General features: G+C 38.5%; 2 protein-coding genes across 10 annotated transcripts; one reads left to right on the top strand and one right to left on the bottom strand.

The window, feature by feature from the left end:
• Positions 1-29: 29 nt before the first annotated feature.
• On the top strand, positions 30-16,372 carry LOC143153561 (arylalkylamine N-acetyltransferase-like 2). Of its 9 annotated transcripts, none has more exons than XR_012993853.1 (8): positions 30-361; positions 847-1,126; positions 1,227-1,325; positions 3,316-3,804; positions 10,334-10,663; positions 10,747-10,903; positions 11,018-11,444; positions 12,097-16,372. XR_012993853.1 is itself a non-coding variant. In XM_076324930.1 (4 exons), the coding sequence occupies exons 2-4, from the start codon at positions 869-871 to the stop codon at positions 3,694-3,696; spliced, it is 738 nt and encodes a 245-aa protein (XP_076181045.1). In that variant the 5' UTR covers positions 30-361; positions 847-868; the 3' UTR covers positions 3,697-6,630. The 9 variants fall into 9 exon arrangements, 1 of the variants encoding a protein (XP_076181045.1); XR_012993854.1 differs by having other exon boundaries at positions 11,018-12,270; positions 13,940-16,372; XR_012993852.1 differs by having other exon boundaries at positions 11,018-12,270; positions 13,165-16,372.
• On the bottom strand, positions 9,823-24,681 carry LOC143153558 (uncharacterized). Its single transcript, XM_076324927.1, has 7 exons — positions 24,512-24,681; positions 15,069-15,379; positions 13,870-14,145; positions 13,152-13,384; positions 11,972-12,238; positions 11,121-11,376; positions 9,823-10,576 (listed from the first exon to the last, which is right to left on the bottom strand). The coding sequence occupies exons 2-7, from the start codon at positions 15,325-15,327 to the stop codon at positions 10,404-10,406; spliced, it is 1,464 nt and encodes a 487-aa protein (XP_076181042.1). The 5' UTR covers positions 15,328-15,379; positions 24,512-24,681; the 3' UTR covers positions 9,823-10,403.

The raw sequence follows: 24,681 nt of genomic DNA, 5'->3' as shown, positions 1-24,681 counted from the left end.
AACCGAGGATCGAGGCCAGAAGACGCTCGATCGCCTTTCTGGAGCACACGCATAGATAACAGAAATGTTTTCCCAGTACGTACTAATTGCACGAACGGGGCTGGTTATCAAGACACTAGCTGCATCAACAGAGGCGATAATAGAGCGTGGGTTGTGTGCAATGACTACTTCGAATCTAGCTTCATTGTGCCGTTGCTTCGACGTACGCGAAGATCGTTGTCGTGTGCGTCTTAAATGCAAGTGAATCGAGTCGCGTGATTGTTAAAATAACGCTCGGTAGCAAGTGTTGGAAAAGGAAAAGGGTGGTGCCTCGTTTAGAAGCAAAGGAACCGTTTCTGTTCCGTCGAACCGTCAATAACTTGTGCGTAATTTTTTTTCGTTAAATAAGATCATCGTCCTATCTCTACCCTTTTTCCAAATCTCCTTCAAACAGTACAACGAGATTAAAATAATCTGTGTATATTACTTTAAAAAAGATCATCGTATCTTTTTCTTTCCAAATCTCCTTCATTTGTGCAACGATCACTCTCCTTCGTACAGTATAACGAGATTAAAATAACCGGTGTATATTTCTTTAAAGAAGATCATCGTATCTTTTTCTTTCCAAATCTCCTTCATTTGTGCAACGATCACTCTTCTTCGTACCGTATAACGAGATTGAAATAACCAGTGTATATTTCTTTGAAGAAGATCGTCTTCTTTCCAAATCTCCTTCGTTTGTGCAGCGATCGCTTCACTCGGAGACTTTACGCCCTATCATTTCTTTATTGCATTTATTCGTTCCCTCGTTCGTTCACTTGGTTCTTTCGTGACATGTTCATACGTTCGTCCATATTCGGGCTTCAGTTTCGTCGGTGAATGAATCGTCATGTCCGAGTCTATCGCTGAATCCGGCAGACTGGTGTACAAAATATTAACCAGGGACAAGATCCAAGAGGCTATGGAGATTCAGACGCAGACCATGAAGCAAGAGTGTCTGGCGGTTGGTTTGGGTATGCAGGAGGAACCAGGCGCGCCGGAAGAGATGCATCTGCTCTTCCGAGAGATCGTTAGAGACGGCGCCACGATAATCGCTGTCGATAAGGAAACCGACGAGATGGCTGCAGTCGCTTTCAATAAGATACACGCAAGTCTCTCCTTCGTTTTCTATTTTTTTATTCTTTCCATTCCAACCAATGGAACCGTCCACCGTCACTTTTCACGATACGGTTCTCTGTTTGTTGAAGGCTCGACCGAAGGATGGCCAGAGGGACCAGCTGGAGATCTTCATAGAGAAGAACTTCAGGCATCGCTCGTGTCGCGAACTGGTCAAGATTCTCGATGGCGTGAGTATTTCAGGCTATTGGCTGAATCGCTACGTTTAAATTTAACGCGACGTTCCGATTCTTGCGAGAGATCAGAGCGTCACGTGCAGCGTGGTCGCGCGAGAAATTGGCAATGGTCCTAGAAGCTGAAACGAGACTGAGGGATGAGGAATCGTCACTTGTGACGCGACAGCTATGCCCTTACGCGGACACGTTGTCACTATTGGCTAAGTTCGACTGATGTAGAGGTCCACCGTGCAACGAGAAACAAAATAGAGACCTTAAATGTATTTAGAGTCAGGTGTCCACTTCGGAGTAAAATTAAGAGTTGCTTTCGAGTGTTTCTTTGCCAGTGGAGGCTACATTCTCAGGGTAGTACAGTTAGTCCGCGAATTGCAGTCTCCTCTGGTAAGAAAGTCTCGAGAACGACTTGCGACAGTTTTATCAAGTGGACACGTATCCATGATACACGTTGTCAAATTCTATCGTTCCGTTTTATTTGATCGTGTTTCGTTTCGTTCGCGTTCCTCGTCACGCGATTGATCGTTACATCTGTCTAATTTATATATTGTCAATAGCGACAATGTGTGCGCATATTTGTTACGCGACGAAGTAGTTTGAAAAGAGGATCTCTAAAACGTGTGAAATATTCAATGTTCCTTCCAACAACGTGTATGAACTAATCGTTCAATTGAGAATTCCGTACGCGCAATTGAAGAGTACGGTATTAGAAACCAGCGTAGAAAATTTCAAGTGTAATTGACCGAGTTGTCGAGTCACTCAGTTTGAATAGTTTCTGTTCATTTTGGTTACATAATTCTTACTATCTCCGTCACCTATATAGTTCGAACGTTACGCGTATACCTTTTTTTCACATCTGGAACTTTGTTTTTTCGATGAATTTTACTTGAATATTTTAGGGTGTCGTTTCTAAAATTTCCAACATTAAAAAGAGATAGAAGAGGAAATTTGGACTTTTACGATACGCGACAGTGGTTTCCCCCTGTTAAAATGTTGGTCGTGGTTAATTTTCACTCGGACGTGATGGAAATAGTGCGATTGCGTTGTTCCAATTGACTCAGGCACGGCACGGAAGTGATTAAGTGTCATTAAATAGTTGTCCTAGTTGTCTCTTGATTGTGTTGAAAGCATCGTGGACCTCACTCTCACAAATGTTTCGAATTTGCTACGTTACAAGTATTTCAGGGGATAGGTTTGCACTCGTAATATCGTTTTATCTGATAACCGATGAATTAGAGCACTCTAGGATCGAGAACTGGGACGCGCGAATTTATCTGTGTGGATCGTTTTGACAAACAAACACGTTCAATGTATATCACGAATGTACGGTGACATGAAATTTTAAACAATATTATTTTGTTTACAATTTGAACAAAATTCCTCGAATACTTCCAACGTATGCGTCATACGTTTCATAGCTTTTAAAAGTATTCAAATTAATACATCGTACACGTTATCGCAATTCGAACGCAGTGACTAGGCTGTGAATGTTTGTGCTAGTAAAATATGCAAGAAACACGATATTTATGTAAGTACGGAAAATATGCAAGTAATATCGACGATATATGTACGTATATTGTGTAGAATATTACTTGAACTGTTGTGACGTTTTATTAAACTTTTGAAAGTATTTTACTCAATTTAGAGAAATTTAGTAACGTAACATAATTCGATAATCGTAACTGACAAAACGAAATAGATGTGAGTTTAAATCCACGAATAAAATTCACGAGAACCATGTGATAAACTACCGTATACATATTACTATTTATCGTATATTTACCGTTTACAGAGATATCTTTTATTCAAATACTGACATTAGAATAAACGTTTGCGTATCTACCAAAGCGCGGCAAAATTTTCTGTAGCGTCATCAAACTTTCCAATGTATCAATTTCTAGATGAAAGTAGAGCGTTTTCTATAATTGAATAAGAAACTATTTCAAAGGAAATTTTGAAGCAAATTACGTGTACCGTGTTCTAATCGCAGGTCGAAACTAGCGTGAATATTTTTGAAAAATATAACGCAAACGGGGCAATGGAACTATTTTATCTTGGCACCAATCCGCGGTACCAAGGCCACGGGATTGGCAGTCAGATGATGCAGAAATGCATCGAGTTCGGTAGGGGACTCCTGAACGGTACAATGAAAAGGATTTCGATCAATGGTGGGATCGTTAACGAGCACGTGCTTCCGGAAGTGATATTCGGAGTGTTCGCCTCGAACTACAGCCAAAGAATTGCCGAGAGGATGGGTTTGGAGACTCTGCACGAGATTCGTTACGAAGATTACTATTTCGATGGCAAGAAATTGTCCGAGAGAATAGGGGACACTCACAGAACAGCCAAATTGCAAGCTCTTAAGCTCTGAGAACTCTGAAACGGACGATTAAAGCAGCTAGGTCTTGTATTGCACATACAATGTTCAGTTAATCGAAACGTCGATTAACTGAATTTCGATTAACCGAACGTAAAATGGGTACGTACGTATTTAAGTATGTTTATATTTTGAAACACATATCCTACCTGTTTTCGACGCGCAATATACAGTATTGTCGCGATAAATGTGAAACCGAGGTACACGATAAATGTGAAACCGAGGTCTACGATAAATGTGAAAAGTTTCCTTGAAACCAGTCAAGCGATCAATGTGACACTTTACAATGCTCGTCAATTGACTACAATTTAATATTAATCGATAAGATATATGCTTGTATTAGTGAAACGATACTAGTGCAAAGATGTGCATTTTTTATTGTTGGTTTCTTATTGGTAAAAATGTTTTTCTTATATTTGTCAGATCTTTTTGATCGAAACGAGATCGAACACGATATAATTTAGATTATATTTACTTATTGTATATAATAACTGCATGTCCTTCTTTTCAATTTTAATTCGTGGACTGAAAATTTTCAAAAACCGTTCACGTATTATTCATAACGTAATGTATAACAATAACGAGAAAACGTGCTCTATTCCTTGTAATTTTTCTGGAATATTGTTTCAAAATTCGTGGTATAAAGCGTAAAAGAGCTCTTTGTACAGATCTTTGCGCAATAAGCTGAAGAGGTCCTACATTAACCTCTTGCAAACGTTCAGTGCTCGGTGCGTAATTAACATCGTTAGCTGTACTTAACTTTCTGCGACCGTAATTGATCTTCTTATTTAACGAGTGTAGGATAAACGGGAGAAATATACGAGCTCCATTTATAAGTCACATTTTTTTATATAAGTATATATATATATATATATATGTATGTATGTATTAACACATTTACAATCTGGTACATAATTGTTGAATATAGTGGAGTATATTGAGCGTAATTACGAATCCAAATACCGGCGACGGCAATGCGCTCGTTTCCTTTTCATTTTTTGCTACCATGAGGTATTCTTCTTTCTTGGACGACTTGATTTGAGTTATTCGACTGGTTCGTAACTCTTAAATCGGGAGAGTTACGCGCCAATGAATTTTGTACAATTAGTAATACTGATGAATGTCAAAGTGGTACAGACCATAGTGATCGAAGTGTGTTTTAAAGCTACGAAACATTCTGATGGATTCCATATTTTGTTGTAATATTTTGACGAGGAGGTCTGCGACGCTGTAATGTTCTTACACGTTCGGAAACATTGGCGAGAAATAGCGTGGTTTATCAGTTTACTACCATTGTTGGTCTCTAAGGAAAGAGATACCGTTTTCAGTACGAAAGGTGTCCGATTGGTTCGAGATCTTAAAAATTGGCCCATATTGTAGATTTTTTTTACGAGAGAACTATCGAATATATAAATTTCAATCTTTACACCAACAAACTTTGCAACTATTGGTTCCAAAAATGTTACGTCTACCATCTTGAAAAATATCGTTTCGAGAGAACAGCTTCGAAGTTCGGGGTACACGTACAGAGGGTTTAGTTTCAAAGTTTTGCAACATCGTCAATATTTTTAATTTCATCGCGATATTTCCAAGATGAGGCTGATCTTCGAGAGTAAACGGAAAAGGATTCTTTTCACCATCCAAACTGGACGGATCCTTCGTGCAACGCAATCTCCTCGTCGAAGTATTAAAATTGTTTCTTCCACGCAACGTTGTTCCATCGTTTAAAACAGTAACAACTTTCGTCACATCCTGTCGTCGAAATGTTGGATTCTCCCTTTTTCAAAAACCTTGACTCCCCGAGTGCCGGGAGAATTCTTCGTTTACCATCGCTGAACGTAAACTCGGGAAACCGAGAGACTCGAACGCTTACGAGATAAACTCGGCACTCAGGGTGTCGATGTCTTTGCACGACTGTCTGATCTACGATCGAAATGTCACGGTTAACGTTTATATTCACGGGGAAGACACCCGATATAAATATACGGCACTGCTGATCGCTGGTAAATAGTTTTTAAGTTCATAAAGCGTCTATCTGAAAGAGATGCGTCCGCATCGCGCGCTAGTTTATCATATAATAATTGTTTATCGTATAATCGGTGTGATCGTACTACGGTCCCGTTATAAAAATATTCAACCGTAACCAACCAGATAAATAGCTACCTATTAAAAATTGCAACAACATTTCCGTTCCAGGATACAGATACACCGAGTGTGAAATAAAAATTCAATCTTTACACGTATCGTCGCTACCTGGTTGGTTCTGTTTAAACGGTCAACCCCTCGAGGCCCACAATTGTTTGATAAAAAAATAAATTGCTATCAGAAGCGAGCAACTGGACCTTTGCGCGGTCCATTGGAATACAGGGCGATCGAAAGGATCATCGGACACGTTCGATGCATAAATTTCGACGAACGTGTTCGATTTATTATCGTTTATAAATCACCCTGGTTATATTCTCATCTTTTCGTGCGACTGGTCAACATTTTGCTATAACAACAAGCGCAATCGAACAACATTTTGTAGAGCAATCCGAGCCAGGCCTGAAAGGGTTGACGAGCTACTCGATACACAGTAAAAACAACAAGTTATTGCACAAATTTGCAGAATTGAAACGAACGACTCGCGGCTTTTAATTATACAGTGGATTCGAAAAATATTTGCACGCTTTATTACAAACAAATTCTTCTTACCCGTAAGACTGATTTTAACGAAATTTTGTGTCTACGCACAGCATAATAGTGCATACACAGAGAAATATTTTGTCCATGGGAAATTTTGTTTAAGAAGGTGACATCAAGTCTCGAAGGTTTCAATGTTTCTTTTATTTTCTTAATACAATTTTTCTTGAAACTTTCTTGCAACAGATTGATAGAAAGAGCTGGATATTTTTTTTAGATGAAAATTTTTGCTCTATTTCGCACTATTAGGAAAAGTGATGTGTAAAGATCGATTTCAGACGATTGGAGAGTATGCGACGACTTTCGTTTTCTTTACAATTTCGTAATCGTTCGAGATACGACCAAAATTTTCTCACAAAAAATGTTCAGTTTGAAAAACTGATGTTCAAACTGTGAAAAAGTCTTCCAAAATAATTGCATTAAAGAAACAAAGAAATATCGAATTTTCGAGTCTTAATTTTATCTTCTCGAAAACATTTTTCGTCGACGAAAAAATTAAGTCATATAAGATCCAGTATGCTTTACGTGCACACAAATTTTCATTAAAATCGTTAAGGGAATTTCCTCGTAATATAGTGTAGAAATACTTTTTTTATCCACCGTAGGTATATTACGCCCGGTACACTGAGCTTTAAAATACTAGTTTCCAAAACTTTAGAATCATTTTCGCTCAGCTACGACTCGAAACTGTTTCCTTCTTCTATTCGTAAAAGTACACGATCTCGCTTAAATACTGACGATTAAATGTTGCGACTATAGTGTAATAACAATAGTAGTTTCGTTATTGTTTCGTCGTTATTGTAGCTGCTAATTAGTTCTTCGGAACGTTTTTACTGTCGTAAAAAATCGTGGACGTATATAGCTTTCCGAATAGAATATGATTGACGTATTTCCAACAATAAATATTTCTCTCTCTCTCTCTCTCTCTCTCTCTCTCTCTCTCTCTCTCTCTCTCTTCCTCCCTCGCTCTTGCTTCTTTCTCATTCATTTTTTTCTCCAACCGACTAGAGAAATACACGCTTCTAGCTTCTCGACAGCTGCCAACAACAATACTACAACGCTTCGACACAGAACAACGACATTTAATTACAGTTTACAGTACTTGTTTACGGTTATTATACGGGTGTTGGTTAATTTAATCTACGCTCGAGTCACGTGTTGGAGGCTCGAGGGTTTGGCACGAATTACATATTTCGTTCGTTCGGACGCTGCTCCGAGCCGCTCTTTGAACTTTTGATTCTTCTTTTTTTTTCTTTTCTTTTTTTTTCCATTTCGCGCGAGACAGCTTCGATCAGCTCTTGGGACTTTGCGTGTCAGTCCGGGGAGAAGGAGGAGTGGAAATCTCAGGACTAGAGAAACGATTCGTTCTACGGAGTTGAGTTCTACGATGAAACGAGGAGAGACGTCGACCTTGGTAAAGCAAGGTGCCTCGGAAAATTGCGCGACGATCTCGCCGCTTAAGTACACGCGCCTTTAACGCGAACAGCGTTTCTAAAACTTGTTGCCAAGTGCTGGAAGCAGTTGACTGTAAAAATGTTACGCGAACAACCCCGAAGGTCCGTGGTCGAAACGCGACCACCGGCTCCTGGAACGTTTCTGCAACTTCCAAAAGTTACGACAATCGTTCGCGGTGCTCGTAGATCGCTATTGTTTGAAAATTATACTTCCAGCTTTGGGAAAACTTGTCAAAAACATTTCCTACATCGTACTACTAGATCATGTAAATTCAGTGTAGACTAATACTCGCTAATAAATGCGCTACGTACGTACAATCTGTGGTAATCAATTAAAAACGTCCGTACAGGATTGTCTATGAATGAAATTAAATTCGTACGAGTATAAAAAGATTGCACGATTAAAGAGACAGATGTCTGTCCGGGAACGTTTTTAACGTTTCGTCGCTGTACCAACGGAAAAGCGTTTCGAACTCGTTCCGGACGTGTTTCGCGCCGCGTCGATTAGTTCGAATTTGTTTCGTGCAATAAGCTACCGACGCAACAATTACGCTCGCACACGCACACTTCCACACGAAACATTCGCGCTTTTATCCCAACACCGGGGACCTTTGTACGGGCTGTCCCCGTGTTAGTTTCGCGCACCTAACGCGCTAATATAATTCGCGCGCGAACCGGAGACTCGCGGAAGCTCGACAGATTCATTACCATATACACAATCTTCGTACCCCAAAACGTGTTCTTTTAAAACATTAATACGACTGTTTGCTTTCACGAATCGTTGTATTTGGTAAATTGTGAATCGTTAACGGTACTTTAAACGGTATTGCTCTGTGAATATGGGATTTACAAATACGGCGATTCCACCATACGATATCGTTCCTTCGCCTCGGATTTATGCAACGGTGTGTTCAGATTTGCAATTTTCGCTACCAGAAACGTTTCACATATTCTATAAAATTTTTACGTTCGTTTCTGTTTCTTCGACCGACACGTTGATTATTTCTCGAACTATTATTTTTATTACTCATTGTATCTTTTATCAACGGGTTTCGATGATTTTTACTCATTGTATCTTTTAACGAGGGTTTTCCGATCCCAGTAGGTACGAACGCGGCCTCGTTAATTATTTTTAACTACACGGAGCTGAAAGTTTTTTTCAGAAACGATTTTAACGAATTGTAATTAAAAATGGTACGAACGAGGTCGAGTTTAAGTCAATTTTCGTCGAGAAAATCTCGTCGAACGATCGATGTCGCGCTCGTGAAGATACAGAAGAATACGAGAAACGTTAATTCCCATTAACAGTCGATACGCTTTCGGCTCTGCTTCAAAGTACGCCATTGTTGCATCTCGATCATTCTCGATATTGTGACCACTCTTCGAGCGGTTCGTTCGAGTTCGATCGGTTACGAGAACTTCTCCACCGACCCTCGCTTAAAGTTCTCTGGCGGTCTTGATTGTTCCACATTAGGCGAAGAACTATGTAGTGTGTTGTTTTACGATTATGCGAAACTTATGCGACAACTGACAGTGAAAGAACCATAAAATCTAAACACACCCTTCCATCGTGCGAGTTTTGTACGTTGCGTACCATTTGAGTTTATAAAATATTTTCTGTACTTGTTTTCCTCAATTTTTTTCAGTTGCATTCCCTCTCTCTCTTTCTCTCTCTCTCTCTCTCTCTCTCTTTCTTTCCATCTTTCTTTCTTTCAGATTCACTCTTTCACGCACTCTCGCAGGCGTTTTCTCTTTTACAAGTGTACAACATGTGTAATTCGAACGGTCTCGAAAATATGAAGTATCTCGTTATCAAAATAAAATATAAATTGGCAATAACGTTGTGGCTAGACGAATGCTTGCGCTGGCAATACATAGGAAACATCGATCGCTTTCTCCTACCTCTTCCACCTCTTTTATTCAGTTTCGTGTGCACGAGATAATCAATATTATCGTTTCCCCGTCCCCAACCCCCCAACCCCGCCCCTATCACAACTGTACAGGAAAGTTTTTTCGCGCGCTCAGAGAAGAAACTTCGTCGACGAGGAACACTGAAACTAGTTGAATCAATTTAATCGGGTAAAACGATCCTTTCCAATTGTACGCGGCGTCTGGAATACTAAATCGACGCTCAAAAATTTTTTCTCTCGCAGCTTAAACGTTTCCAAACTCGTCTCGACGTTGAAAACGAATCGGCTCGGTTCCCAGTCGACTCCAATCAACTACGAACGCCTTTTTTACACGAATTTCCCGTCGTGTATTAATTCTGGAAATTCGTATTTTCGTTTCTCCGTTTCAAGTTTCCTTTCTTTTCTTTTTTTCCCCCCATCCCTCCCAGCTTTAAAATATTGGCACCGGTGCTTCTTCTCGCCGCGTATCCGCCAAATAAAACTTTCCGCAATTGCAAGCTGCGAGCTCTCCGAGCTTCGAAATTAATTAATCAGAACCGGTTTTCATCGATCGCGTTGATTTTAATTGAGGATTCCTCGTTTCAGAAGTACCGCGAAGTTTCTCAAGGGAGAGTGCACGCTCGTTTAAAACTTTCAGACGCTTTCTGCGAGAAATTCATCTCTGAGAAGGCTCACATTGCACATCGGGTGGCTGCGTCGTCAGGTAACATGGTTGAGTATCCCTGAAGTGTGATCTGACGAGTAAGCCCAAACCCAGCAGGACTACAGGGAGACCAAGGAGAGCACAGATCAGTTCTCCAGTGACTGCGGGAGACCATGAGATGAAACCTGTTCGAATTGGACGCTTAGTGTTGCTACGTATCTATCAGCTCGACCGACTGTTCTTAACGATTAAAAGATCATGCTTGCGACGAGGTAAAACGAACCATTAACGATGATATTTCGAACGAAAGTATACCCATCAATGTTATTTATATACCTATTCACCTTGGTTTTAGATCTTCTTTCAGAAAACACAGATATATTACAGTCGAGTAAGAAGATTCTGAAGATCGAAGTATCACGAAGTCAATTTAGACAAAATTTAAACATCGTAATACCACGCAAGATAATGATAATAATTAACCGAAAAGTATCTAAAAGCAACGACGAAACGTACGTACACGATTTGTTCAAACTATAATTGTTAATCATCGATAGCTCCTAACTCTAAGTTTCTTATGATTAGTCGTTTTCAATCCTCAGACGTTTACGTTTCTGTTAATATAGGTATACACTAGAACATCGATCGAAGTTTAATAAACTGGGAAGAATGGTGTCGTTTGGGCAGATTTTAATTCCCTTTTGCACCGTACAATTTTTAAATACTCACCACCATACGCACCGACATCCATTTTGTAGATGCTCCACCAGATACCGGATACGGGAAGAGAAACGGTCGTGGTTGCAATAGTGAAGACAGCACTTTCGCTCATAGAGAGGAAGTTCATTACAGCAACGATGAAGACTATATACGCGATCATAAAGGTCCATCCATGGGCAGCAATATTGGCGCAGTTTTCGCTGTTTTTAAAGTGACACGTTAGCCCGTGTTCCACCGTGTGGTATAGCTCCACCGGTGACAGACCCTGGAAATGAAAAAAAAAACAATTTGTTCGTGCGTTTGTGTACTAATAAAATAACTCGAGTTTACAAGGTGAGTTTTGTATAATACAACGTTCTCTGTAGAATACATAGGTTTCAGAGTGTTTGTCCAAACGAGGAAACTATTTTTCACAATCCCAGAATACAAAGGTTTAACGCTTCGATTACGATAAACTCTCGGAACACCTTTTTAAGAGATATTGAAAATGTTTGATAATATTTTCCAGGTGATTTACTTCTATTTCTCTTCGTCCTTGGCCCCACAATTTTTCAAACTATTTATTCGGAGAACGTCTCTCCAAAAAAAAAGACATACTACCCTCGAGATATACAGACAAATCGTTGTTGCTCCGTTTATTTTAATCGATTCAAAATTAGCTTTCGGAAGGGGAACACGAAAGGAAACTTCTGGCTAAATGAAATGCATGGAAAAATTTTTTACTAATAAATAAATGATATTTACTTCACTGTATATTTGCAAATAATGTAGCGCGAAACGAACTATCGTGAACATTCAAGTAACGTACGTAACACTGTAAATTACTTATCTGAAAGCAAAAGAAAGTATGGTTGCCTTACCCTGCCTATTCCTGGTAACGTGTCGATCCAGCACATCGTCAGTATAGCAAAGAACGTGATCATGTGTATATAAAACAGAGTCGCGAGTATAGGAGGTTTTGGAATGTGTTTTGGTTTGATTGTAGGATCAGGATCCGTCACGTGCAACAGTCTGCCTCCCTCTTCTTCGGAACCACGACGTCGGATGTCTCGGGATGACACCAACCGTGACACCGTGTACAGGAAAGAACTCTGCTGACTTGCCATTATTTGACACATATTCTGCTGCTGAAATAGAAAAGAGGATTTCGTTAGGAAAGGTAGCCGAATCGTGCAAATTTCTAGCTTTTAATTATTCTTCATTTCTGTTCCCTTTTAGATTTACTTAATACAAAATTTGCATTAAATTTTGTACATTTGTAGACGTGTGTATGTGGTCATCGTTTCGCTAATTCTGATGCACAGATAATTAAACTCTGACTAAACTCTTGTCTTTTAATAGAATGTTACATCTATGTACAATAATTTTCGATAACTATCACGAAGTCAAAATTAAGTCAAGTTATAGCCATCCAGTAATTATTAATCGCAAACTGTGCCAATATAAAAATTATTCGAGTACATTTATGTTAAATTTGATCATCGAATTCTATGTACGATTCCCTACAAAGCGAAGCAGCTGCATATTATCGGAATAGAAGAATGACTATAAGTTGAGAATAGGATCAGTAGGGCACATGCTTATTGAACTTTTCTTATTGGTTTTGTGCCCTCGATCCACCATTCAAGTTCGGTCTAATATTTTCTCGAAAATATTAAAAAGAAACCATTGCACAGGATGTCCCACTCATCACCGATCGATTTACTTTTCTTCCTGAATCGTTAGCGTCAGAGATCGCGATTTTTCGTAATACGCCTAAATAATTTGCACACGTTCTTTCACCGTGTACTTTTCCACGATTAATTTTCCATCTGTCTAGACGACGTACGTCGAGTTTCACTTTAATCGGTTCGACGTTTTACAAATAGCGCGAAATTGAAATCGACCGGTGATGATTGGGACACCCTGTACAATGTCTTCGAAAAGAAAATTTAGCTTTCCACGAGGACAACGAGAGACCTCGATGTCGATTGTAACACACGCGTTATCGAAACTCGTATCGTAGGGCAAGGGGTAAGGAATTAATAACTGAACTCTGACCTCGGTGGTATAGTGATCCTCAAGTAACGTGAAGAACATAGCGAATGCGGCGAGAGCACCGACATAGACGAACGTCCAAACAGCTCTCACGCCCCAGGATCCTTTCAACGTGGCAGTGTGAGCCGAAACTTCTCTTCCTCTGCATCGAAACTCATCGCAGAGTCCGTAGTCGACGCTTATGAACAAACCCACTATTATTGTGGTGCTCGAGAAAATCCGTTGCAGACTCATCACTGTAACAAGACACTTGTCCTGATTTTTCAGAAAGAACAACGGAGAAATAAAGGACACTTCTTTCTTATTTAATCAAAGACAACAAAATCCACCCGGATGAATCATTAACGAACCATACGAACTAACTGATATTCATTCTTAGAACGTACAAACCCGAACTATTTACCCGCTTGAAATCATTATCGATTTAAATTTCATCGACTCGACGCACCTCTCCAATTTCGAAAACACGTTCTTGTTTTATTATCTCGACAAAGAAATATTATTTCTATTTCGTAATTTAGACACAAGGACAACAAGATAGAATGCCCCATTGAACCGGAACACTTTTGATCAACTTAGACGATTTGCTTCGGTCGAAGAACCAGAAACAGAATCGCTGCAAAAATTATGACTCTAAAACGGAAATTGTTGTAAATTGGTGTTCCGATTCTATTGGTACACTCTGTGGAAAGAGTCTGTACTATGAAATTGCACGGCTTACTTTTTCGACAAAAGAAGAAATAGTAGACCAGAGAGAACACCAGAGTAATGCCTTTAATCGGATCTTGCAGGTGACACAGTACTCTGTTTTGGTCTAAGGAAAGAGTGATGAGGATCCCGGACAGAGCGTAAACGGCGCTTATTTTAAGCAGGGCGCAGCGTGGTATCTTGATTCGCATACTATTAGGAATCAGCGCTGGTGGCGGTGACACTCTTCCAACGACGAAACAAATGATTCCCAGGAACGTAGCTGAGCTCATGGTAGTGAAAAGAAGTCCTGAGGATGGAACACGGAATTTAGAATCGGTGTGGTTTACAATCGGTCCTCGACGATAAGGAAAATTTAAAAAAGAAAAAAAAAAACGTAGCTTATCCATCCTGGAGCTTACGGGATAAGTTTGATCGTAGAAATGCGATGTACAGTACGTGAGTGAGAAGATTGCATCTAGACTTGCGGCGCGGTGCTATTCATACGGAAATCGTCTCCTCGGGCGCGTACTCGACAGATACGCATCAATTTCTTTTCGCGCTTAACAAGATTGCCCCTAAACGAACGGTACCTGCACCCGATGCAATCTTTCCGAGCGCATACTGTACAAGCATCACAGCTCGAAAGTTTCCGATCGCTCGACCGAAACTCTTCACTTTTCGAACGGTTGCAATCCCGTGAAAAATATTTGTACGATATAATAATCTTCGCGAGGTAATTTCAAAGGTCGAAACTTTTATTTTACGGTCTCCAACTCGAATCTTCAAAGATTATTAACTTAAATACTCGAAGTTTTTAAGTTGCTGGGTATAAGAGGATCTTCCGAGAAATTCAACTCGGGATTCAATTCAATCTTCAAATTGACTCTACGAAGATTATTGTACGAGTATTTTTTAAGTTACCACTTGTCAATGAATCCGCGTAAGTCGAGGACCGATTACAAACGTTTACACGAAAAATATAATCGGTGTTAGAAATTGTTTTCTGCACCGATATCTTCTACAATTGTAGTTACACTTTAGATATTCTAATCTACACGTGTGTAGTTACACAGGGATATTCAGAAACGAGACAGCCTAATCTGTCCCCAATAACGAAGACGAGTAACAATCTTCGTACAACAAAAACAACGGATATTGCACCGAATGGTTGTAAACGTCTACGTTGGCCAGTCGTGATTAACATTATCGATTATTTTCTGCACTGGATACCTGTGTAAGCGTTGGAAACGGTGCTGACACTCTCGAGATAAAGGGGATAGGTGACAATCAAAAAGGTAATGGACACGATGACGATCAGGAGGGTGGCGACGAAGTTGAATTTTTGCCATGCCACCCTGTCCGTATCGAACAACTTATCAGCGGTCTGATAAGCGACATATGGCGATTCCTCCGTGTCGGTGTACTCCTCGATCTCCACGTCGCTTCCTGTGCAACGGAGCTCTTCCTGTTCCTCGTCGTCCACCATCATCGAGACGCAACTCGCCAGGCCCGCCAGTTTTGCGGTTTATCCTTTCACGTTGCTGAAACATCCAAGACAAATCGCTGATAAATTGCTGATAGATTGCTGACATATTGCCGACCTCGATCCACGAGTGTCGTTACGTTTTCCGGAAGACGTATAAGAGAATTATTTTATTGTATTCGATTGTTCTGAAAGTAATTTCGTTTCTTTTTTTTATGGTGAAAATGAAGCACGATTTTTTTATAGCGTATAAACATTTTATTAAATTATATATTCTCCATTTTGGAAAACAAAATCACTCGCCGAACAACCTAATATACGTCGACCCTTAAATTGGAGTCCTGGTCAGTGTATAAACATTCATCGATAATACTTAAGAGTGTACAGTTGTGTGTACAACTGTGTACAATTTATGAATTTCTATGCGAATATGTATCTAATTTATTTCAAAAGGTGTTCCTAATGATTTTTACTTGGAAACCGTGCTTGTACTTTAACGAGATGAACGACCGCCAAAACTTCAGTACTAAAAATCTCGTAAACTATAATATTAACCGTTTACCCAGAAAATCATAATAACTGGCTTCAGTAATTTAAGTTCTGTTACTACGTATAGTTTCATTGAAAATTTAGACGTACACCTGGGGACCTTCTCTCTATTAGCGTTTAGCGCCCATTATCGTCAGGCTTTATAGTTTGCTGTAGTTCTGTATCCTACGAGTAACTATGTGTTACCAAAATGTATCATACTGTTACGTTAAGTACATACTGGACTTTTACCCTTACCCAGATTCCAGCAGAATAAACAAATAAATATGAATAAGATGCAGACTGACAATTATTATAGTAATTTCGATAACAAAAATTTAATTCTTTTAAATAGAAGAAGAAATATCGTTAATTGTTGAGTACATTCGACAAAGTGAATCCGAACGTGGGTAATCTTTAAATCGATTCAATTGTGCACAAAAATGATAGCAATAATACCTGCTGTTACCGTTCATAATTTATTACGAACAAATCAGATTTATTTTCGTACGATAAGAAATATTATTCGATCATTGAGAGTGACATTATAATCGGCAAAGCGATTTTTCATTCGATGTCGTTCTCAATTTCGGTCTAGAAGGGACTCGTGGAGATAAAAGAAAATGAAATTTCAGAAATTACTTTAATACCGAACGAATGTCTAATTTTTCTTGGCTTACTACGTAAATCTCTTTCTATTGTGCTTCCTTCTTTTTGCTTTTTATTCGTTCCACTGGCGATTTAATCTCACTTAAAATGCAGAGAAGCAGGATAAGGATTTTTCATTGGAACTCATTAACCAACAATTTTGTCATCATTAGTTCACCGAGTTCGCTTATTTAAAATATAACGTTCCGGAGAACGAATAACAGAGAAACCATTTACGAGTTTTTATAGACTTTTATCTTTCCACGGACGTATAATAATCGATTCATCGTGTTCAACGTGTATAAAAATTTTCACAAATGAAAGAGACGTTAAGCAATGTTATGCTCCAATCTGGAACGATTTTCAGCTCAGATAACTTTTAAAACAATTAAACGAACTTACGAACTTATCGCTTCAAACGCGATAAGTTTGAAGCAGTAATTGGGACATCTACGTTGTTTGTACGATAATAGAATTTTTGCGGACGGTAGTGTACGTATAATATAAAAAAATGACATTTAATAATGTCCACGGTGAATGTTTCGACTGTTTGATGTATTACACGATTCGGTATTAGAGATTATCGAAGCACAGGGAGGCTTTTTCAGCTCGATTTGTTCTTCCCCCTGCTTCTCTTTTTTATTCTTGGAAAAGTACGATTAACGAGCACGTTGCATGCACCATGCACATCTATGTACACTTTTTGCCCCCCTACCTTTTTCTCGGAACGATTAGATAACTCGCTCTGTTATCAGTGCAACAGAATCGGGGAATTTCGTGCACATTTGTACGGAAATCTCTGTACAAAGGCAAACAATCTCTATCTCGAACCTGCTCCAGTGGAACCCGATTTTTCTTCCTAGTTTTGTCTCCTTTTTCGAAATTTATACGAATAGCAAGCACGATTAAAACGTTCCTTGGACATTTTTACCAGCTGCAATAAAGCGATGCAACATTCAACCCTCTGAATGCTAACGACGTTCATTTCCACATTCCTTACGTTAAAGGACATTCTGTATATTTTTTTCTTTACCATTTGTTCGACGTAGAATTATACAAGATGAGTGGAAACTCGTAGTACAATCGACCAGGGGGAAATTCTACGCGAAAGAATAAGAAGAAAATTTGGTGTAGAATTTTCTCACCCGAGGCTTCGTTTTCGAGAAAATCGAACTTGAAATTTATCACTTTTATTTCACTTTATTACTCGAGTAATAGTACTGTTTGAAATGTCTCGTACGTTGATGCATAACTGTGCTTGACAAATTAAAGATAACGCAACGAACTCTGATGTATTCATATTTCATACTCATCTTTTATGATGTAACTATTTTACGATGTAACGCGATGTACTCATATTTCGTTTATTACTTTTAAGAGAAACGTTACATGCACAAAAAAACAAGTAACGTGTCAACATATTCTCGATCAGAGTAATTAATAATTTGAGAGTTTACAAACAACACAACGAAATGAATTGTTTCGCAGTCTGATAAATTATGATCATTCGAACTATTTGGGTAACTTTTATAATATCTTACCATTTATCAACATTTATAAACATTAGTTGTAAACACTAGATAGAGAGTACCTGTAATAGAATACACGACAAGTAAATCGTTGTTTAGTCGAGCAAACTTTAAATTTAATTTTCTCGAGAAGGGAACCTCGGATGTAAAGAATTGTATACCACATTTTTTCCTTATTTTATTCACGTAGAATTACTACTTGGCCGGTTGTACTACGATTTTCCACCCACCCCGTATATTCGAACAATACGGAAAGCACAATTACGTAACGGTACGATACATACCGAATCGTAAAACAATGTTCCATTTTCTTTGCAATTACTTTACTTCCGGCCGGAACGAGCTCAGAGAAACAAGATCCTTGAGCCCACTTCCGTTGAAAGTACTGAAATATATTTATAACGAGTTTGCTTTATTCGCCTGTTGGGCACTTTATTATTTGTCTTTATTTATTTAGTGTCGCTGTTTTATATTTTTGAGTATTACACCACTTTATTTTTGTTATCTTTGTAGAAAATTTAAAGGCAAGAATTAATTACCCTTGAAAAATATTCTTGGGTTAACTGTTGGGTAATTGTTGCTAAATTGTTGGGTACACCGCTAACTTTAGACTTCGAGTTTTTTGAAAGCGTGGTAATTATCACGGTATAATCGTAAAAGTATGTATCAAAGTAAAAAATGTAGCACAATAATCCCGCTTTCGTGAGAGGTTGGTAGCGATTTTTATCTCGAGTCGAGGTTTAGCTTAGAGTGTGCTGTCCAACGAAGAGAACGAATAAGATACATCGAGAGTGAGCGAGACAGAGCAACAGCGAACGAGTCTCGCATTACATACGCTCGTCCATCTAGAGTGAGAGAGACAGAGCAACAGCGAACGAGTCTCGCATTACATACGCTCGTTCACTTATGAAAAATATTTTCTCCGTAAGGTATGTTACTACTACAACCATTACTAGTTGCATATGTGTGTATAATATTTATTACACAACATATAATATAGTTTTTTTATGTGTGTATTACTTGTGTATAATATTTATTACACAACGTATAATAAAGTTTTTTTTATCTACGTATTACCTGTGTATATTTGTTACACAACATGTAAAAAAGTTTTTTTTATGCATGTATTACTTTGGTGAATAATAGAAGAAAGGAGAATAATTGCGACTAAATTGCGAATTAATAAAAGAAAAAAAAAAGAAGCGTTAATAACGGAACGGAATTGGATTTATAAGATTTTCAGGAAAAGGGGGGATTGGGGGTTGAATAAATGGAAACAGGAAATGAATATTAAATTGTAAAGCTCTCGGTTAAGTCCGGGATTGAATGCGATTAAGGAAATAAGTCCAGCCAGAATCGAGAAGTTTCCTCCATTAAAACAAGAAATTAATAGTAGCGTCCTCTATTAAAAGTAATGAAACCCATTTACGGCGTTTTTAACGAAATGTTAATATAATAAGGGCTGAATTTACTTTGGAAAATTTATAGTACCGCCAAGAACGTATTCCGGGTGTTGAATGTAATTTATATTAAACTTACAGCCAAGGAAGACACTGGATTTAATTGACAGAGAGAACTGGAATTTATTCGAACTAAATAAAGTTTCCTTTACTTAACAAACAAAGTGTATGGATCCCGCTTTAATTAACAGGAGGGTTCTGGAATGTGATTTCAATTCGGGAACAAAATTTCGTAGAACGTTGGATCGATAATAAAATACGCGATTAAATCTTTCCTAACAAAATTAATATCCTTCGCATTTTTATCACTCCTTCGACCTGGCCCGAAATAGAACGCGAAATTCGTAACAGGAAATTGTTACTATCATTGTATTTCCTAATCTCGTCCCAAATTTGATGTTATTGTCCCGCTCTCACCGTTTCTCGCTTCACAATTATAATCTTAACACATTGAGCGCCAAGAGGGCCATCGCTGAGCCTTGTTCCAATTTCTGCTCCGTTTTCATAATTTCGTGTAAGGAATATCGTCAAGTATCTTACAGTATTATTTAACTGGCACGTAAATATCCTACATAACGAAATCATTATTCCTGAGGCATTTTTCTCCTCGATAATTATTTATGTAGTCTCATAGACGTCTCATAGACGTTGCAAACCATGTGTTACAAACGTGTACAATAAACGCAATAATACCAACCACGGAATTAATTTCATATTTATAGGTTATGAGTTACGATTGTTACGAAGACGATTCAAAACGAGTCTACGCGGAAAATAAAAAAAGAAGCTCATCGAAGACCGATAATTATTATTGCATCGAAAGGTATAACTTCTTACCTCGAATTACCAGAGGTCTACGAATTACACTTTCGAGAGTACATCGTGGGAAAAATTTCCTTTCAGTTATTAACAGACAAAGATCGCAAAGTAGAACTAATTCCGTAATAGCAGCGGTGACGATACGGCCGTTATCTATTGCAGAAACGATATCGATAACCGTGATAAGAGTCTGATCCGTGCCGCGTTACTTCACACGATGCAACGGATAAAAATATTTATATCGACGCGTTTAGAGAAGACGCGGCCAATTTTAATAGAAACTCGTCCAATCGTGAACCGTTCCTTCGCGAGAAATACCGCCTCGAATAATTGTTATTCCACAGATTCGATGTTCGTCGAATCGATAAAATTGCAACGACCTAGCGTTTGCTCTCTTTCTGTCCCCAATTTTCCAGCGTGTATTCGCGAAGAGCTTTTCAACGCCGATAGCTTTCCAACTGATCGATTAACTTTCAGCTTTTATATCCTTCGTGTATAACGGTACACGTGTACATTATATCCGTAACGTTATATGTAGGTCTTCCTGTTACACGACAACGTAAAACGTGACAAAATTCAACGAGATCCTCGCGCTGCCATTTAAATGACCCGCTGCTTTACACGGTCTGACTATTAAGTGGATTTCTACTCAACCCTTATACGAACACGGAGCAATTTCAATTCTCCTGTTTACGAAATCATTGATATTAAACGAGCTTCTTCGATCGAACACCTATTATTGTCACCTCCCGTCACTTTGTTCTATTTTTAGGAAGCATCCAGGGGTTACGTTTAAAGACGATGTTTCGTAATTTCTTTTCTGTAGAATAATAATAATTTTCACGAACCGTAGCAACGGCTTCGATCGTGAATGCAGATTCGTGTATATAAAATTCAACGCTCGTGGCAATTTCAAGCATACTTTAACACGCTTAAAAAATATATCGATGCGGTAACATATTGTGTTCATTTAAGCCGAACAATCGAACAAAGAGAACTGTGTACAACGCAAAGCAGAAAGAATTACGTAAAAGAATCATTTGTTTTTTAAAATTAATGCAGAAATTTATTCAGTACGCGACAAAAGAAAATGGTATGTATTTGTGTCGAGGATAAATCTTATATGTGAATGTTATATTCAAATACAACTGTAAATGGTTTATACGTATAATTCATTGTTCATAAACCGGATCGTTAGACGTTACTCTAGTTTATGGCTAACATGCGATAACGCGACGATTTGATTATTCGATCGTGGATTTTTGTAAAATAATTTACAACAAATCGGTTGTAAAATAAAGCTTCCACATTTTGCATAAAATGTCTCGGTATTTCGCGTACGAAGTGAGAACAAAGAAACGGTTCTGTAATTTCGTTACTTTCACGAATTTTAAAATAAAAAAAATATATATTCTCACATAGTTAAATTTTTAAGGAAACCAACGAGAAATTTTTCGTTGTCTCGCTTACTTTCTTGGTGCAAAACGATTTGCAATACGAAAGAGTGCTTCACCGTTTCGTTTCAACTCTGATCGATCGACAAATTATTAGGTTGTTCGGAAAGTAGTTTCGTTTTTTTGATGAAAATGAAACACGACTTTTCTAACGTGTAACTCAATGAAACATTTGATTAAATTATATATTCTCCATTTTGGAAAACGAAATGACTTCACGAACAACCCAACAGTTATTAGTATCTCTGTAATTCTTTGTTCCCTATTTTTTTTTTTTTTTTTTTTCATAGTGCGTCTTTTCTGGAACGCAAACAGACAGCGTGACGACAGAAAGAGAGGGAAAGCCGCGTTTAAGGAAGAAAAGAATCTAATTACTAGCAACTCTACTCGTCACAAGTGAGCCGAGACAGAACGGAACTCGAGTCTTGGTGAACAATAGAATAAAGTGCAATGTAAAGCGCCGGACTGAGCTTTCTTCCGGAGTTTAACCCATTTCTGGAATTTGTCAACGCTTCGGTAACCTCGAGAAACGCTATACAACAACACAAAACAGCGTTAACTCGACGTGTTCTTGTAGAAATTTGTTACAATATTTTCTCGAGTAACGTACACGAATACGTCATTGTGCGATGGTTCGTCTCGAACGTTAATCCACGATTACTTGTAAGTTTCCTTCGATATTTTCAATCCGAACAAATTGACACTTCGATACTAGAACCAACAAAGAGTTTCGTTTGGAACTTCTTTTCGAAATTACTCAATTATCAATGGTGTCTTTGCCTATAATATTCGGTGACAATTATCAAAATGGACGACCAATGGTACTCGTAAATTAATTTTCATCGTTTAACTTTGAAAATACTTGCATAGTCCGATACAAATAGTAATAGTTTTAGTGTTAATATCGCTAATACCATTTTCACGTTCAAGCTGTACCAATACCTGAATTTATGCAATCGTGGCTAAAATATTTATCATATCTCCATTATCGGTTGTTTCTTTTTCGACTTGTTCGCGTTTTTATTATCAACCTTTTCCCGTTCCTTGCAAAATTGTTACTATGTTATTAATATCACAGTTTATTAATTTTCAAGTGGGAAATAAATTGTGATCCCTTTCATTAATTAACCTCGTGTTCGAAAAGAACTAGAGAATTATTCGTTCGGAAAGTCATTTCGTTTTTTTTTTCTGATGAAACACGATTATTTACAGCGTGTGAACATTTGATTAAATGATATATTCTCCATTTTGGAAAACGAAATCACTTTCCGAACAACCGAATATAATTATCGTATCGTCGTTCGTGGTATTATTTATTAGTATTGTTCCTTCGAATCTATGTTTCCTTTTTTCGTGCTCAAACGAAGCTTCGTTATCAATGGAGAACATTGCGATACATTCTCGTTGGCGCAAACACGAAAAATTCGAAACAATTTTTTCGTATTTTTTTGCCGCTCGCGTTCAATTTTTCCACTGTTTGGGATACTGTTCCGCGAATAGCGAATTCCATTTCCGATTTGGTGAACGTACGTCGGCCCGTTGAACAAACGAGAGAACGCAACGTTACCGTTCCCTAGTCGTGGAATTAACAAATGTTGGGCCACGGAAGTGCAAATCCTGGCGCGTCGTGGAACTCGGAAACGAGACACTTTAGCATCGAGTGTGCTCGAGGGATTATAACTTGGCGCATCTTTGTCCGTAGGCAAGATCAGGAAAGTTTCCCGTAATTCTGTAAGAAACTTCGTCCCCGGTTTTACCAGAATTTACGCAACTTTGATACCATCGAGCAAACTATCGCATTAATTTTCTTTGTTTTCGAAGAACGTGGACGTTCAGCCACTTCTTTCGTTGGAATAAACCGAAAGATTGCACCCAACAATACCAAATTAAACGATACATGCATTACTAAATCGAAAGCCTTCGATCGACGAAATTAATTTAGAACGCTTATTCTAGTTGTTTCTCATATCTCGGTACACTCCATTTTATTTTGGAAAGATAAACGCGCTAAAAGCAATGAATTATCGATTAATTTCTCTCTCTGTCTATATATATATGTATGTGTGTTTTCTAAATAGAAATATTTGTACGAGCGGATGTTTCATATTTATAAAATAATTAACGACTCCCCTTTATTTATAATATAAATGATACTCGTTTATTTATGGATGTCGACGGGTTTTTTATACACATATAGTCAATGATATTCGTCTATTTATAAAGCGGACCCCTTTTATTCATAAACGACTTTATTAATAAGACTAAGTACTAGGAAGAAAACTTCTTCGCTTTGTTTACCTTTAACACGCGATACTCGTTGCTCCTTATTTTTACACGGTTACGTTGTAAATACGCGCTAAATGCGTTCTTTGTTTCGGGTAAACAGTCGTCTATGAATCACCAAACAGTGCCGATAAACTTGTATTCGTGACCGTTACGGACCTGCTACCACGTAACGGTTTAATTGCACGCACTTGGCGCTAAATCCGTCGAAAATCGAAGAACCAATAAACGACGTACGAACACTAGTTGTTCGCAAGTGGAAGCTGATCTCGTCGAATATTATCTACGTCGCGCACGTTTTAACGTCACGAGAAAATGTACGGATAGAGACGATTTTCCAGGTGGTATACATCCGTCGTTAAAGGGACGGGGAACTCGTCCTCGAGAAGAACTTACAGAGTCGATAAAGCGTAAAAATGAAAAAGGTCGTCGAGGTGTTGGTCTGTCAATGAACTCTACTGCGACTTACCCTCGAAACCTAACCTGACTCCGCCCAGTGTCAAACACCGTAACCGCTTCGCTCGTCCCGGCGCGACGTTCCTCGTTCGTGGACACTCTCCTCCGTTCAAGAATTCACATCCACGGAACGTCGATGGACTCGGCTTCGTTTCTCACGAGGAACGCGAAAACCCTGGAAAA

This window comes from Ptiloglossa arizonensis, chromosome 12, assembly GCF_051014685.1.
Source record: "Ptiloglossa arizonensis isolate GNS036 chromosome 12, iyPtiAriz1_principal, whole genome shotgun sequence".
Taxonomy (NCBI): domain Eukaryota; kingdom Metazoa; phylum Arthropoda; class Insecta; order Hymenoptera; family Colletidae; genus Ptiloglossa; species Ptiloglossa arizonensis.
Note: the sequence above shows the minus strand (reverse complement) of the source record. Positions and strands in the feature narration are given on the sequence as shown.

What these genes read in the sequence shown, in the direction of transcription:
- LOC143153561 (XM_076324930.1), top strand. Translation starts at nt 869, where the DNA reads ATGTCCGAGTCTATCGCTGAATCCGGCAGACTGGTGTACAAAATATTA. An exon ending in TCGCTTTCAATAAGATACAC is followed by an intron (nt 1,127 to 1,226) that starts GCAAGTCTCTCC and finishes TGTTTGTTGAAG; the next exon opens with GCTCGACCGAAGGATGGCCA. An exon ending in TGGTCAAGATTCTCGATGGC is followed by an intron (nt 1,326 to 3,315) that starts GTGAGTATTTCA and finishes TTCTAATCGCAG; the next exon opens with GTCGAAACTAGCGTGAATAT.
- LOC143153558 (XM_076324927.1), bottom strand. Translation starts at nt 15,327, where the DNA reads ATGATGGTGGACGACGAGGAACAGGAAGAGCTCCGTTGCACAGGAAGC. An exon ending in AGGATCACTATACCACCGAG is followed by an intron (nt 12,239 to 13,151) that starts GTCAGAGTTCAG and finishes TTTCTATTTCAG; the next exon opens with CAGCAGAATATGTGTCAAAT. An exon ending in GGATGTCGGTGCGTATGGTG is followed by an intron (nt 10,577 to 11,120) that starts GTGAGTATTTAA and finishes CAATTCGAACAG; the next exon opens with GTTTCATCTCATGGTCTCCC.